The sequence below is a fragment of the Leucopleurus acutus genome (genome assembly GCF_964270905.1).
Source record: "Leucopleurus acutus genome assembly, chromosome: 18".
In the NCBI taxonomy this organism is placed as follows: Eukaryota; Metazoa; Chordata; class Mammalia; order Artiodactyla; family Delphinidae; genus Leucopleurus; species Leucopleurus acutus.
This window is the reverse complement of record NC_139160.1, coordinates 806,981-823,519: the sequence shown is the minus strand read 5'-3', so window position 1 is coordinate 823,519 and position 16,539 is coordinate 806,981. Positions and strand designations below refer to the sequence as shown.

General features: G+C 52.2%; 1 protein-coding gene across 1 annotated transcript; it reads left to right on the top strand.

Annotated features, from left to right (window-relative positions):
* Positions 1–15,077: 15,077 nt before the first annotated feature.
* Positions 15,078–15,863, top strand: GJB6 (gap junction protein beta 6; the record flags this gene model as incomplete). The annotated part of the gene is made up of 1 exon (XM_082859432.1): positions 15,078–15,863. The coding sequence occupies one exon, from the start codon at positions 15,078–15,080 to the stop codon at positions 15,861–15,863; it is 786 nt and encodes a 261-aa protein (XP_082715558.1).
* Positions 15,864–16,539: the final 676 nt, after the last annotated feature.

Here is a 16,539-nt window from a genome sequence, read left to right as displayed (position 1 = left end):
CAGAGCCTGTGCTCCGCAACAGGAGAGGCCACAACAGTGAGAGGCCCGCGTACCGCAAAAAAAAAAAAAACCCACTGAAATAGTCACTCCACGTACTACAGAAAAGGAGGGCAAACGGGCTCGGAGATGTGAGCTGAGCCTGTGTCACCCCAGGGCAGCAGGTGGCTGCCTGGGCCCAGGTGCTCTGTCCGGGGCGGCCGCCGTGCCCTGTGTTACAGCCGGGCGTCCAGTGGATCCGCGCCGGGTGCTGGTCCTTCCTCTGCCCCAGTCAGCCCTGGACTGTCTACGAACCGGTCACTCTTCCTGAGCTGGCCGCCCACCTGGTGTTTCTGCAGGTAATCAGCTCCCAGCCATCGGCCGCGTGGCACAGGCCTAGTGAGGAAGCGCTGGGGAAGTGACCCTTGTGCCACATGGGACATCAGGATGCTCTTCGTTGCCCAGACAGGTCCCCGTGGACAGCACCTGGAGGATGTCGCGGACGAGGGGGGCCTCGAAGAGACGGGGGTCAGGAGACCCCCTGTGATGGTTCATTTTAGGAAGCAGAATCAAGGGGCAACTTTCCAAACAGCGGAGCTGCTACTTCCAAGTGTAAAAAGACCCCAAGAGGTACAGCCTGTTACGGCTACAACCTTAACCTCAAACTTTACGCCCCCTTCACCTGTGTCTGGGTCCACACTGCATGACAGATGACAGAGAAAAAGGATCATCGCTACGAACATTTATAATCAACCTCATAGAAGTCAATTGTTTGGGCTGAATTACTCACATGATGAATGGAACCTGACATTACATTTCCAAGACCTCAAAAAGGCCAGAAACTTAGACAGGAGAGAGCTGGTCTTCTCCAGGAGGGCGCGGCTGGCACAGAGACAGAAGAGCAGTCAGTGTAGACCGGAGCATCAGGACCCGCTGACCGTCCCTCTGAGGCTGTGGGTCTCTCTGAGAGTCTAATCAAGGCTACGACACCTTCTCTAGAAAGACGCACGTAAGCTTGGACACAAGCTTTGTGGACAATTGCGTGGAGCTCAGGGACCAGAAGCCCATCCTTGTGGCTTTGCTGGCAGAGCATGGGCTCCAGACTAAGACTCCTCCACACGATGCCTGGGGTCCCCGCCCCGAGGCCAGGAGATGGGAGCTCAAGTCCTACCTCTGCCATTTCCTAGCTGTGCCTCTTGGTCACACCACTTAACCCTCAACCGTAGAATGGGGATCACGCTTGTATTTCAAGGATTGTTGTGAAGCTTAAAATCAGTTAAGATACACCCGATAGCACATTATCTGCACACAAACAAATGTGAAAACAATGCCTGAATATGTGGGTGACATTCGTCTGCAAGCCCTAAGAAAGCGTTGACTCCGCTGAAGGACAGAGACGAGGTTTCCGGGTCACTGTTGGCCACAGGCCGTCACATCTGTGAGCAAATCAGAGACCAACACAGTACCTGGAGGGACCAGGGTCGGGGACCCCCAGCAGCTCAGTGCAGTTCTGCTGGGGACCGTTGTAAAGGACAGGAATGAAGGGTGAGTAGGTAGCCTTGCTGTCCTTCCAGGGGACTCTCTGCTGCAGGAGGAATGAAACAATGTCACTGGTAAGCTGGCCCTGATTTTGTGAAAAACTGGAAGGAGGGCTGAGCCCATAGAACTGGGGTCCGTCCCGGGGCTCCTGCAGGGGCCACAGACGTCCGTCCGACACCCCCGTTCTCTTCTGTCACCTCCCGTTCACAGCGTCACGCCTCTGCTCTGCTTTACAGGACGGAGGTGTTCCTGCCACCCCCATTTCTGCCGGTGTTTCATTCCAGGCACATGAGGTGGCGGGAAGAGCCCAGGTCGGGAATCAGGAGGCTGGGTTCAGACACTCTTACGTGTCTGGGCAGGTGCCTGCCTACGTGTCTGGCTCTGCCTCGTCCAATAAATACTTGCGAAATGAAGAAATGAATGACCCTCTCTGAACCCCTCACTCCTTCCTTACCTGAGAACCGTTTTCCAATGAGCTCCCGCCTGGGAAAGCACCACAGGATCCGTGGGGCGTGGACAGGGAGTGGTGTGAGGACCCCCCCCCTCCCCCGCTGAAGACCGGGAGAAACCACGCGGAGGGGGACTCCCCGCGGGCGGGCCCTGTGGCCGCCAGCAGAGCTCAGCAGCCGTCACACCCACAGGGCAGACCTGGGTTCAGCAAGACAGGTCTTTGCCTCGATGTCACCTGTGCCCACCGAGCCCGAGAGGTGTGCGTGTGTCCACCTTTCAACCGCACCTGCCTATGGACGTCGGCGGCAGCTCCGCAGGGCTGAACCACGTCCCCCAGTGCGGGGTAAGGACCACGTCAGTGTCACTCCTTGCCCCACACTTAACTACGTGAACTTGGGTGTCAGCTATCGAGGACACTGGGTTTTAATGACACGTGAAAAAGTTTACAGCAACATCACACCTACAGAAGCTAATTCTGCAGAGCTGATTTCCTAGCAAAGGAAGAGTCTTTAAAATCATTACTCAGAAAACCTACGTGAGAGAAGAATCTGAAAAAGAATAGACATATGTGTATATATATATGTGTGACTGAGTTACTGTGCTGTACACCTGATACTAGCACAGCAGTGTTAATCGACTAGACTCCCATACAAAATACAAAGTTAAAAGAAAAATCATTACTCAGGTTAAGGAGATGAGTGCTCGTTCCAGTTAACAAAATTCCCTGCGCATCTGCTGTGGACAAGGCACTTTACTGGCTGCTGTGCTGGGTGCCGGGTGCTGGTGCTGGGTGCTGGGTGCCGGGTGCTGGATACTGAGTGCTGGGTGCTGGGTGCTGGTGCTGGGTGCCGGGTGCTGGATACTGAGTGCCGGGTGCTGGATACTGGGTGCTGGCACTGATGCTTGGTGCTGGGTGCTGGTACTGGGGCTGGGGGCTGGGTACTAGAAGAGGCAATGATATTTCTGTTCTCAGGGGTCTTTTATCCTGAAAACATGCAAGTAAACTCTCAGTATCACATATCACAGAGCGACCTCAGTACGGAGTAATCGTGTGAACGACACACAGAACGGTCAGGGGGAAATGCCTGTCATTCATAAGAACCAAGAAAAGCAGCTGTCAGCTGAGCCCTAAGAACAGGAATGCATTTTCCAGCTGGAGGAAGCAAAATGCAGACCCCAGGAGCGGCATCGCCCAGAGACGCGCAATGACCGGCAGCAAGTGCGTGGAGGGCATCGAGGACGGATGTGCCCGAGGCCGGCCGTGCGGGCCCACGTGGGAGGCAGGCGCCCAGGTGGGGCAGGGCGGCCTCAGGGGCAGCTCCGCGGCCGGAAGCTCTCCTCTAGGTGCCCACTTGAGGGCCTGGGCCGCCAGCCCGCAGCCTCTCACCTCCTCCGGCCACTCCGCACAGGGGGTTGGGGGCGTCCCGGCCCTCTGCCTGCCTGGCCCCCGGCAGGCCCCAGACAGAGGGTCCAGGCCCCCCACACGGTCCCCAGGGCCACCCCGCCCCCATTCGTGGACCCTCAACAAGCGAGGCGAATGAAAGAACCTGCCAATGAAAAGGTGACAACGGCCCAAATAAAGTCACCAGAAAGATGAGAACAGAGACAACAGAGAAATGGGAGGAGAGAAGCAAGGTGGTGCCCCAGGGAGGGGAGGACGCCGGTGAGTGGGAGGCTAGGATCCCGGGCGGGGCTGGATGGGGCAGCGTCCCCCCCACCAGGCTCTCCCCTCTCCCGACCATGACTTTCTGTGTGATCAAATTTGGCAGGATCAGTAATAAGACACTTTCGAGTCTCTACTTCCCCACCGACCGTTCCCTCGCCCTGTTGGAAACTAGCACACGAGGGACAAACTAAATCAAAGTTCTCACTAGCCACGGGTCTCGGGGTGTTGTTCACCTTGATTAAGAGGAAATGGCTCCAAGGTTGCAATGCCTGTCGCAGAAGATGCTGCCCGTCGGTGCCACCTGATTCAGGGATGTGAGCTGTGGACCAGCTGATGCTAAGCTGCTCTCCTGGCACCAGCTGGACGTGCACAGACCAGGACGCGACCCGGACGGGGGCCCGCCTCCAGCTGCTCCCAGGCAGCGTGGCTGCGCGTCCTCCGAGCCGCGCAGAGGTTTTCATCAAAGATTAGACAGGGCAGCGGTGGGCACGGCCCTGTTCCGCCAACACGGAGGGCTGCCTGCCTGGACGGCCCGCGCTGTGGGCTGAAGGAAGCCTCGGGAGTAAAACAGCTGCGGCTTTGGGTCAAAGTCCCGCCGCGGCCGCACAGCCCAGAGCACTGAAGTCAGCTCCCATTCTGCAAAAAACCCCAGCGGAGTAGACGATAGGTGTGTCCAAACCCTCTTTGCTGCTCAGAAAATAACGCTTCGGGAACCCAGACCTGCCAATGTGGGGTGCTCCCTGCCTGTCCTCTGTAAAAGCCAGAAGCCCCTATAGCCCCTTCTAAGCAGCCGCCCCGCAGACACTGCAAAGGAGCGACCCTGAGCGTGGAAGCCAGAGCCCCCCGACATACGGCAGCTGAGAGGAGACACAGACAGCAGAGGGGCTGAGGGGGCCAAGGGCTGCAGCCCGGGTCTCCCGCCCTCGCTCGGCCCCTGCCAGGTGCTGTGTGAGGCCTGGAACACCACAAGTCCTCACCTATTTGCTGAGCGAATGAGAGAGAAAATCGCCGCAGGGATCCGTGGGATACAGAACACATCTCTTAAGAGAGGAAGCTGTTTCAACATTTCAACGTTTGTTGTGAGTAAATGCTGTTAGCTAGAGCACTCTTCTGTGAATTAACGCCAGACCTTAAGCTAAAGAGCCCGGGGCTTTTCTGTACTGATTTTTTAATTAACAGACTTTATTTTTTAGAGCAGCGCTATGTTTACAAGCACAAAGTATAGAGAGTTCCCATACACCACCTCTCTCCTACACAGTTTCCCCACTATCAACATGCCCGAGAGATGGTACCCTTGTTACAATAGGTGAACCTATAGACACACATCATCATCACCCAGAGCCCATGGTTTACACTGGGGTTCATTCTTGGTGGTATACTTTCTATGGGTTTGGGCAAACGTATAAGACGTGTCTCCACCGTTCTAGTCGCATACAGAGTAGTTTGCCCTGAAAATCCTCTGTGCTCCATCTTTTCATCCCTCAATCCCCCCAACTCCGGGCAACCACTGATCTTTTTCCTGTCTCCATAGTTTGGCGTTTTCCAGATATCATATAGTTAGAATCATACAGTCTGTAGCCTTTCAGACTGGCTTCTTTCACTTAGGAATATGTATCTGTTTCCTCCATGGCTTTCCATGGCTTGACAGCTCGTTTCTTTGTATCACTAAATAATATTCCATTGTCTGGACGCACCACATTTATTTATCCATCACCTACTGAAGGCCATCTTGGTTGCTTCCAAGTTTTGACCGTTATGAATAAAAGCGCTATAAACATTCGCATGCAGGTTTTTATGTGGACGTAAGTTTCCGGTTTCTTTGGGTAAATACCAACGAGCACAACTGCTGGACCCTATGGTAAGACTAGCCTTGTAAGAAACAGCCAGCTATCTTCCAAAGTGGCTGTAAATTGTGAATTCCCACCAGCAGTGAGTGAGGGTTCCTGTTGCCCCACACACGCTCTGCAGTATTTGGACTTTTCATGGTTTTGGATTTTAGACATTCTAACAGGTGTGTAGTGGTATCTCATCGCTGTTTTACTTTGCGTTTCCCTGGTGTTGTAGCTAAAAAGTCATCACCAAACCTAAGGGTACCTCTAGATTTTATCTCCTATGCTATCTTCTAAAGTTTTAAAGTTTTGGATCTTACATTTAGGTCCATGATATAACCCATTTTGAGTTAATTTCTGTGAAAGGTCTGTGTCTAGATTCTTTCTTTCTCTCTCTCTCTCTCTCTCTTTCTTCCTTCCTTCCTTTTTCTTTTCTCTCTCTTTGTCTTTTTTTGCATGTGAATGTCCAGTTGTTCCAACACCATTTATTGAAAAGACTATCCTTTCTTCGTTGAATTGGTTTTGCTCCTTCATCAAAAGTCAGTTCACTGTATTGATGCGGGTCTGTTTCTGGGCTCTCTGTTCTGTTGCACTGATCTGTGTTTCTGTTCTTTCACCAGCACCACACCTTCCTGATTCCTGTAGCTTTATAGTAAGTTTTGAAGTTGGATAGTGTCCATCCTCCAACTTGGTTCTTCTTCAATATTTTGTCATCTATTCTGGGTCTTTTGCCTTTTGCCTTCCTGCTCTTTTGCTTGGTATAAATTTGATGATCGTCTTGCTTGTTGTTGTATCCACACATAACTTGCTGAGATGTGGATTGAGATAGCTTTAATCTAGAGACCAAGTTGGGAAAAGCTGGCATCTTAATAACGTTAATTCTTCCTGTCCAAGAACATCATTGTGGGTTGAATGGGGTCCCCCAAAATGACATGTTGAAGCCTTAACCCCCAGTACCTGTGAATGTGACCTTATTTGAAAACAGAGTTTTGCAGATGTAATTAGTTAAGATGAGGCCACACTGGATTAGGATGGACTCTAAATCCAGTATGACTGATGGCCTTTTAAAGAGGCGAGAACAGTGATCTCAGAGACACCCGGGGAGGAAAACCATGTGACCACAGAGGCAGACACAGGGAGGAGGACCTGGAAGCCTAGGAATGCCAGCCACCACCAGAAGCTGGAAAGGAGCAAGGGCGCATTCTCCCCTAGAGCTTTCGGAGGGATCAGAGCCCGGCCCAAAACTTAATTTTGAACTTCTAGACTCCGGAACTGTGAGAGAAAAAAGAAATACTGTTGTTTTGTTCACTCAGTTTGTGATAATTTGTTGCAGCAGCACTAAAAAACGAATTCAAACATGAAATATCTATTTATTTAGATCTGTTATTTCTTTCATCAGAGTTTTGTGGATTTTCTCATATAGGTCTTGTACATATTTGCTAGATTTATACCTAAGTATTTAATTTTCGGGTGCTAATATAAGTAGTGTGGTGTTTTTAATTTCAATTTTCAATTGTTCATTGCTGATATATAGGCCAGTAATTGACTTTCGCGTATTTAATCTTGTGTCCTGTAATTTTTCTATAATTGCTTGTTAGTTACAGGAGAAATTTTATTGATTCCTTTTTTTTGTCATGTATAAAATAAGAGAGTTTTATTTCTCCTTCGAAGTCTGTATGCCTTTTAATTTCCTTTTCTTGTGTTATTACATTAGATGGTACGTCCAGTGGGATGTTGATTGGAATGTAGGGCCTTGTTCCTGATCTTAGGGGAAAGCATTGAAACATTTAGAAACAAATAACAGAATAAAAAGCCAGCTGTGGGGCTGGAACACGTCACCCAAACGGAAGAGATGGTTTTTGCCCTGTGTTGAGGTGGTCCCTTTTTTGGACACTAACAAATGCAACACATTCTCTGTGGCTGCTTTGGTTGCAAAGTTCTTTCCTCGATGGTCCCGGAACAGCGGCCGCTGGTCCGGAACATGACCGCTCAGGCGGTGTCGTGCGGAACCAGCCGCGGGAGTGGGGATGTGGGCAGTCCTGCCTCAGGAGCAAGAGCCATTTCCAGGCTCAGCTGCTGTGCTGGTGGGCCCCACCAGTCAAGATGCAGACCCTCACGGAGCGGCATCTACTGTGGGGTAGGGACCCTGCCTGGTGCTGTGGGAATGAGAAAAAGTCTTAAACTGCTTATAATCCCCAAAGAAGTTTACAATCTACTTTAAAAAGTGCGTTATTTAGGGACTTCATTGGTGGCTCAGTGGTTAAGAATCTGCCTGCCAATGCAGGGAACACAGGTTCGAGCCCTGGTCCGGGAAGATCCCACATGCCGCAGAGCAACTAAGCCCGTGCGCCACAACTACTAAGCCTGCACTCTAGAGCCCGCGTGCCACAACTACTGAAGCCCACGTGCCCAGAGCTCATGCTCTGCAATGAGAAGTCAGTGCACTGCAATGAAGACCCATCGCAGACAATAAATTAATTAATTAAATTTTAAAAAATTGAGTTATTTTACTATGCCAACGTTTGTGCCCTGCCTGGGGCGGCCTTGGGCATTCAGAGCCGACCTGTGGGAGGGGGCGCGGGCCGGGTCTTTGCCAGGAGCGCGGGGCTGGCTGAGGAAGGCCCCCTTCGCTTCCCGGAATGAGGGGTCAAAAAGCAGAGGTGACTAATAAAATAACCCCTTTAACTCAATAACGTGGTCATTAATGAATAAAGACCCACAGTCTCTGTGCCTCCAAGCTGCTCTCTGACAGGGCCTTGCACGGGCGCCTGGCGGGCTGCTAAGAGGGCGGCAGTGTCCAGAAAAGAGTAGGCTAAGTCCCGGGAAAAACACAGCCCTGCGCCGAGCACCGATCCCACCGGGTCGAGCCCGTCGGAAGCCTGGCTGCGGGCCCACCCGGGCCCACTCGGCCAGGCCTGCTCCCGGGGGGCGCGGGCGCAGGCCCTGCCCCCGACCCCCCGGCGCTGCGGGGACACCAGGGCCGCGCGGCCGGGCCCGGACCGGGCTGGAAAGGCCCCGCGCCCCGCGCCGCAGAGGGAGTGCCCGCCCCGCACGCCCGTGCGCCCCGCAGCCCGCGCCCCGGGGCGGGTGCGCTCCGATTCCCGCGCGCTCGTCTCGCCTCCCGCCCGAGGAGCGTCAGGACAGAGGCGGGGTGGGGCGCGGTTAAAAGGCGCTGCAGGTGGGAGCCGGGCCATCCCAGAGCGGGCGGAGGGCAGCTGCAGACGTCGCACTCCCGCCGAGCTCGCGGCTCCCTGCGGCTCCCTGCCCTTCCTGCCAGTCCAGCGGCCGCGCAGGCGTCGCCCCGCGCCCGGACCCCGCGCCCGGACCCCCGCGCCCGGACCCCCGCGCCCGGCCGCATCCCCGCCGAGCAGGTGAGGGGGGCGCTACCTCTCGGCCCCTCGGGCGGTGGGCTTGTCTCTGGAAGCCGGAGCAGGTAGGTCGGCGGCCCTTGGCCCCCTCCCCCTCATCCCCCGCGCCCGCCCCCGTCGGCGACCCGCTCCAGGGCCCGCGGGTGGGGGGCGGTCCGCGAAGCCGCCCGCGCCCCGCATCCTCCCGCGGCCCGGCGCGCTCGCAGGAACGAGGAGGGACTGGTTTGACTTTTACACCGGGCGGTCCCCCCTGACTCGCACAACAGGTTTTGCGGATGCGTCACCTCGTGGGTACAGGTGCCCCTTTCCCCCACCTCCTCTGCTGCCTTTTGGATTTTCTTGGCTTTCATGGGTCCCTGACGAGGTTCGGCTCGCGTTTAGGGGAGCGGGACTAGCCGGCAAGCCCAGGTGGAACTGGCCGGAGCGGCCGCTGGACGTAAGCCCGGGAGCCTGTGAGCCGCACGTGACACTAGCACAATCACTGGACAACAGTACTTGTCACTGGTGACACATCTCAGTAAAAGGTGGCGGCACCGGAAGGTACTTCCTGTCTTGTGGAGGAGACCGGCCCCAGGTGTCACCCGGCACAGGGTGTGGGCTTTTGACCGGCTTGGCCTCCCTTCCTGCAGAGCAGGACGGAGTCTGAGGTGAGTGCGGCCTGGATACAGCTGTGGACGCCTGCAGGGGCTAGGGGCCTGCAGCCACGCAGGGACCCGGGCCAGCGACCCCGGCACCATGTCCCCCAGGTCGAATCTGGCCGTGGGTTTAGCGCACGGTTGAATTCAGCCACGCACCCTTGCTCTTTCCCTTGGGCGGACTTGATGCCACACAAGTCTTTTCTTGCCCCAGTTCTGGCAGTCTGGTCAGTATTCTAGAAGAAGACGTCCTGCCCCAGCCAGACTCCTTAGAATTTCAGGATGTGCTGTGTAGAGCTTTGTCTGCTGCTCCGAATCCCAGGGCCACTGGGGTGGTGTTGGAACCCTGCCAGGCGGGGGAGAAGGGCTTATGAAGAGAGAACGTCCATAGAGAGAGCCTGTGATATAACTGGGGGAGGGGTGTTCCCGTTGCCATCACCGCGTGGATCCAACCCAGAAGGCGTCAGTCAGTTCAGCTGCTTCACGGTGTCTTGATTTAAAACAAAATTCTGATTCAGGAAATGGGAACTTCATTCTCTTTTTCTTTGACTTTTCTGAAGTATAAGAGCTTTAAGAAGGAAAAGAACCAGCAGAGGTTCAGACTGAACAATTTCAACAGGGTGAGAGGAAAATTCTAACTTGCGGGTCCTTACCATGCACCCCTGGCTCAGTCTGAATGTTCTAGGAGCTGTGAGTGGTTTGTATATTTTAGTTAAAAATTTTAGGTAGAATGAAATTGTGGGAAAATAATTTCTGGCCCAAGCTTCTGGGTCCGTGAGGGCATAATCCTGCCAGTGGCTTCATTATCATGGTAAGATTTCTGTTTGACTCATTTGATCCATGAGAATGGACCGGGGTCCCCAGAGGGCTTTTTCTGTTTTTATTCCCAGGATCATTTAACTCCAGCTGGACTTAAATGTTTGGAAAGGACACAGGTTTGCTTCAGGGAACAGAGACTGCTAAATGGAAAAAAAATTTTTTAACTCTTTGAATTCTCCAATGGATTAAGAATTACCTGTACGGTATTAAAATACTCCTTCCTGAAAAAATATTTTGTGGGTTTAGATTCTAAATAATTGTGGCAGTTTCCTCTGGACTTTAACTGTATACATTAAATGCATTTTTGAATATACATATGTATTCAAATTAGAACATATTTTAATTTTAAATTTATCCTTTAATAAATATTGATTGTATTCTCCAAAGAATTTAATTCAGAAGACCCCATGATATAACACACCTCCCACATATGGACATACGATTACATTGAATCTTGGATTATGATAGCTCAGAACCATCAAAGTTTACTTTGGACAAAAAAAAAAAGAAGTCCATGTAATTCTATGAATTGTCCATTTTTATGTTTAGACTCCATAGACAGGATTTTTTTCATTTTTATTGAGTTAATTTTGAAGAAGTCTATAAATCCTAAATCCATTTTATCACTGGTCATTACTTTGAAGGGACAGTTGATGGATTTTTGAGTCACTAAATTTAAAAATCAGCTATCAGTTTGTCCCTTGGATGACCTGAGATTTCCAGAGACAAAAGGAAAAGATTCTTCTTGATTACGGAGAGAGTTTAAGAATTTTTTTTTTTTAGGCTGCTGACTTGTGGGGTAAGGGAGTATATCCAGTTCCTCAAACTCCACCTTCATTTTTTTTTTAATGCTCAGGGGCATGGGCCTGAGGTTTGGGATTGGGCATTATTATCATTATTGTTATTATTTTGAAAGGGAAAAGGATCCACACTAAAGATTTTATTTTGATGTTACTGTGTATTTGAAGTACAGGGCATCAGGAAACTGGCAGGTCCAGACACCCCCCTTAACCGTTCTGGGGACGAAGGAAAACTACCACCCGGGGTCGTGCAGTGGACCCCCAGGGAGGAGCTGAAGGGCTGTGGCCACAGCTACTAGTTTTCCTGTCACGGGTCACACCCTCACTGCCCTCCGGAAGCTGCACCCGGGTTCCCGTTCCTGGGGGTGCTGAGCGCCACTGGTGGCCCGGTGGTCGGTGATCGATGGTGCAGGGGAGCCGGGTCCCAGAAGAGGGAACCTCACCCTGAGTCTCCTCTGGCCGCAGAGCTGCAAGTGCCTCAGGCGCTGCTTTTGCCTTGGCGTTATTGCGTCTCATCAGCACAGACTCCTCTGCTGTCCAGAGCCAATGTGGACATGGTGAGGGATGCTCTGTCCTCAGGTCCGACAGGGAGTCGGGGATGGCTTTGGAGGGAGTGCAGATGCTGAGGGGATGCTGGGGCTTTAGTTTTGGTCCTGTCGTCAGTGAAACTGACACGGCTTTGTTAAGCAAACTAGTTATGCTTAAATTCTTAAATAAGAATTTTTAAAACAAGAAATTATATTACTGAGGCAGAATGCTAATAGATTTAAACTATTTGAATTTAAGCGGGAAGCACCATCTCTCTTCCTAACACTCTGTGTCATCAGAAGTCAGGTCACTGATTTCCTATTTTCGGAGCTAAGCAATTGGACCACAGCTGTGTGTCCGCAGTGACTAGAGACACTGCACAGCCCAGTGGCGTTTGCTTCTGTGAGCTTGCTTGTCAACCACCTTTCTACACAGGAGCCAAGCAAACTTATTCTTTGCCTAAAAGACAGCCAGGAAGGTGCCAGTTAAAATAAACCAGTCTGGGGACTTCCCCGGCAGTCCAGTGGTTAAGACTCTGCCTTCCAAGGCAGGAGGTGCAGGTTCGATCCCTGGTCAGGGAACAAAGATCCCACACGCTACGGAGTGTGGCCAAAAACTAAAAAAAAAAAAAAAAAAAAAAAAAAGTAAAATAAAATAAACCGCTCTGGTTCACAAAGAAAGAGTTAATATTTTGCTTTTTATTGAACAAAATTTTTATTATTAAAGCTTTGTTTAATACTAATTGTGAGGGGTACCGACAGAGGCAGTTACTTTGGAAAGTAATTTTCAAAGTGTCTTCACATCTTCTGCCGCCAAAATGTTTCTGGCAGGCCCCCCTGAGGCTCTCCTGCCGCGGAAGAGTCCTGGGGGCAGTGGCTGCGGCCTCAGGGCAGGAAGCCTGGCCGGGGGGGTCCACACCCCCCGCCAGTCTTCTAGGAGGTGAGGTGAGCTCTGCTTCTGTTCGAAGCTCGACAGTGACGTTCATCCAGAAAACAGGGCTTCTCCCTAAGGGAAGGATGGGAACAGACGCTGTAGGAAGCCATCTCATTTCTTTTTCACCCTTTAAAGGCAAATTGCTGATTTTTAGTCAGAGTCAATAAGTATCGTAAAACAGATTATTTTCTGTTCAGCTTTGCTACTTTGATAGAGCGTGTAATCTGGGGACCCAGAAAAGTCAAAAGAAATAAAGATGCTGCCACAATAATTGCCCCTGTTTTTTAAGAGATGCCCCAGGGGGCAGGAGTCAAGGATTCTGCTCCAGAAAGCGGGGGACCTCGTGGGGGGAGATTTGACCTCCTGACCTCTCCCATGACGTCAGCCTCTCCTAATTCCTTCAGGCCAGTGGCCTCTGGCCCCTGGGAGGGGGAGGGTGCTGCCTTACTCAGGCAGCTGAAGATAGACAACTCAGAGAGGAAACAGCCTTCTTACCGGTTGGGGAGTTTCAACTCTCTGCACTTTGGAGGGTTGGAGAAAATGTGACCTTTATTTGAGAAATCAAAACCTTGCTGGTCGGGCGTTGAATTCCGCACTCTTCAGTGGGAGATGCTTACCAGTTAACTAGAGAATATCTCCAGCTGGTAAACAGACAGGATGGACCTCCCAGGTGAGCCGACACTGTAAACTACATTCAAACCTCAAGATATTTGTGTTTCTTCCTTCCACTGGGTGCGTCCCGGTGCTTCCAGGTCAGGAGGGCTACAACTGGGCAGATTTATTCTAACAACTTCCACCAGGAGCTGAGAGTGAATTCTACAGTTCGTAGCTCTCCAATAAGGTTTTTAAATCAAAGACTCATTATCATGGACTTGGAAATCCTTTAGGTCATGGGGTCAGTGGTCTGAGGCGGGGGTTAGACACAGATCCTGAGACCAGTCTTCCTGACCGAGGCCCCCGTCCCGCGTCGGAGGCTCACACAGCCTCCGACCGGAAGCATTAAGGACAAGGAAACACAGCTTTAAGGGGTGTGTGTTTAAAGAGCTGTGCTTTTTTCTCAGCTCTCCTTTTCAAAAAGCAAAAGCCTGGCTGTGTGTACATCCGCCTTTGAGTCCCGCTTAGTCCTGGATCCACACAGGAATCCAGCCCCCAGCCCCTTCGCTGCTCCCGGGGCTCCTTCCAGGCCCTGGACCCCGTGCCCGGCCAGGTGGATGCCCACCCCCGTGTGCGGGCCGTTCTGGAAATGCGCGTGAAGAGCCGCCCAGGGCGCCCAGGCTCCACTCTCCTCACCAGCCTGAGAGGGAAAAGCCTGAGCCCACGTTCAAGTGCAAGAAAGTCTCCCCCAGGGGGGTTGACAGAAGGCCTTTGGGGCCCCTCCCCCGAAAAGGCTATGAGAACTTGGGTGAGCGTGTCTTTCTGAGGAGATGGTCTTTCAGAAGATTCTCAAAGGGTCCATTATTCTTTTTTTTTCTGAGCAGAATACTGACCGACTCTTTGGTCTGCCGTGGCAATGCAGAAGGGGTCCGTTTGCTTTGTGCAGTTTCTTTAGAAGTCAAGGCCCCTTCGCCTCAGGACGTTGGATCAGAGCCTTCACAGGGGACCCTGCACTGCAGGTGGGGCTGGTCCTGCACCTGCGGCTCTTGCTGTAAGCTTGGCACCTGTCTGGCGGGGGGGCAGCGCTGCCCATTAAGGGGAGAAAAGTGAGCACTTTCTCTAAAAGCCTGTGGTTCTATTCTGGAAGAGGCTCTTTGAGCAGCTTACGGCGTTAGGTTCGCTAAGAGCACATGATTATGGCAGGCCATGTTGTTCAAGCTAGAAGTAAATACAAGCATATTGTACAAAGTGAACTAATAAGTGTTTGGTTTCCTTTTTTCCTCTTCGTAGTCCATTGGGTAAAACAGATTGTGTCATTCCAGTGAATGATTTTTTTTCTTGGATAAGCCCTTTAACAAATAAAATCTACTGAGGGGGCTTCCCTGGTGGCGCAGTGGTTGAGGGTCCGCCTGCCGATGCAGGGGACACGGGTTCGTGTCCTGGTCCGGGAAGATCCCACATGCCGCGGAGCGGCTGGGGCCCGTGAGCCATGGCCGCTGAGCCTGCGCGTCCGGAGCCTGTGCTCTGCAACAGGAGAGGCCACGACAGTGAGAGGCCCGCGTACCGCAAAAAAAAAAAAAAAAAAAAAAAAACTACTGAGGAACATCTGTGATCCCTTGGGCAAAGCGAAACAGGGATTAAAAGGAGCTTGGAAATGAGTGTGTTTGCCTGAGGTCCTGGGTTAGTGGCTAGCGTCAGGCAGCAACCTAACGTATAATCCGAGTCCAGCTGGACCCAGAGGCTTGTCAGCCCCCGCCAGACGCGAGAGTGCTTTCAGAGTGGGTGCTGTCCCTCCCAGGAAACCACCTCCGAGCAGCCCGCGGGGTGAGCTCAAGAGAGACGTGCTCCTGTCTGTAACATTACGGCAGCTTTACAAATTGCAGGAAGGTTCCACTAACTACCCTGTGCTCATTTTCGCCTGTTCAGGATAAAGCGGCAGCATGGACTGGGGCACGCTGCACACATTCATCGGGGGCGTGAACAAACACTCCACCAGCATCGGGAAGGTGTGGATCACCGTCATCTTCATCTTCCGCGTCATGATCCTGGTGGTGGCCGCCCAGGAGGTGTGGGGCGATGAGCAGGCCGACTTCGTGTGCAACACGCTGCAGCCCGGGTGCAAGAACGTGTGCTACGACCACTTCTTCCCCGTGTCCCACATCCGGCTCTGGGCGCTACAGCTCATCTTCGTGTCCACGCCGGCCCTGCTGGTGGCCATGCACGTGGCCTACTACAGACAGGAGGCCGCGCGCCGGTTCAGGCGCGGGGAGAAGAGGAACGAGTTCAAGGATCTGGAAGACATCAAACGGCAGAAGATCCGGATCGAGGGCTCCCTGTGGTGGACCTACAGCAGCAGCATCTTCTTCCGAATCATCTTCGAGGCCGCCTTCATGTACGTGTTCTACTTCCTGTACAACGGGTACCACCTGCCCTGGGTGCTGAAGTGCGGCATCGACCCCTGCCCCAACCTCGTGGACTGCTTCATCTCCAGGCCCACGGAGAAGACCGTGTTCACCATCTTCATGATCTCGGCGTCCGTGATCTGCATGCTGCTCAACGTGGCCGAGCTGTGCTACCTGATGCTCAAAGTGTGTTTCAGGAGATCCAAGCGGGCACAGACGCAAAGAACGCCCCCCAACCACGCCCTCAAAGAGAGTAAACAGAACGAGATGAACGAGCTGATTTCCGAGAGCGGGCAGAACGCCATCACGGGGTTTCCTAGTTAAACGGGGCCAGGCACCGCGCAGCTGACGTAGCGTCGCGGAACTGCGGCCTTCCCCGGAAGGCAGCGCCGACCAGGCGTCCTGGCTCTCAGCTGAGACTCTGTCCTTACAAACGGCTTTCACCATTCATAGACACCCGAGTTAGCTTTCTGTAGAATAATTGGGCCATGAATGTGCCACGTAATCAAATGTGTGGCCCGGCTCTACAGCCGGGCCTCGGTGTGACTTTTACATGTGGGTTTAAGTGGACCGTCTGACATGGTGGTATTTCCTGAAAATTTAAGGACGTAACTGTTATCGACAAAACATTTATCTAGAAATTGATACTTTTATTAGGAAGAGATATTTTTATAGGATTGAATGTTTTAGTTCTGATTTTGAATTTATGTAAAGTATTTTTATAATGACTGGTCTTCCTTACCTGGGAAGACACACAATGTTAATTTTAGAATCATGCCTTCAGTGTCTAATATTTAAGCTTCTTCTGTCTCGTTGTAGGTATTGTTTTTCCTTGTCTGCTGACAAACGTGTGACCTGTCATGGCTCTTGGGTGGAAAGGGTTCACTGTACCATGTATTTTCACTGCTGTCTGGGCATGGCCGGAACTGTATGGAAGCGGGAAGCTTTTCAGAGGGGCTGATTTGCAGTCCTCGTGAACGGCTGATGCAGGAACGCGCTC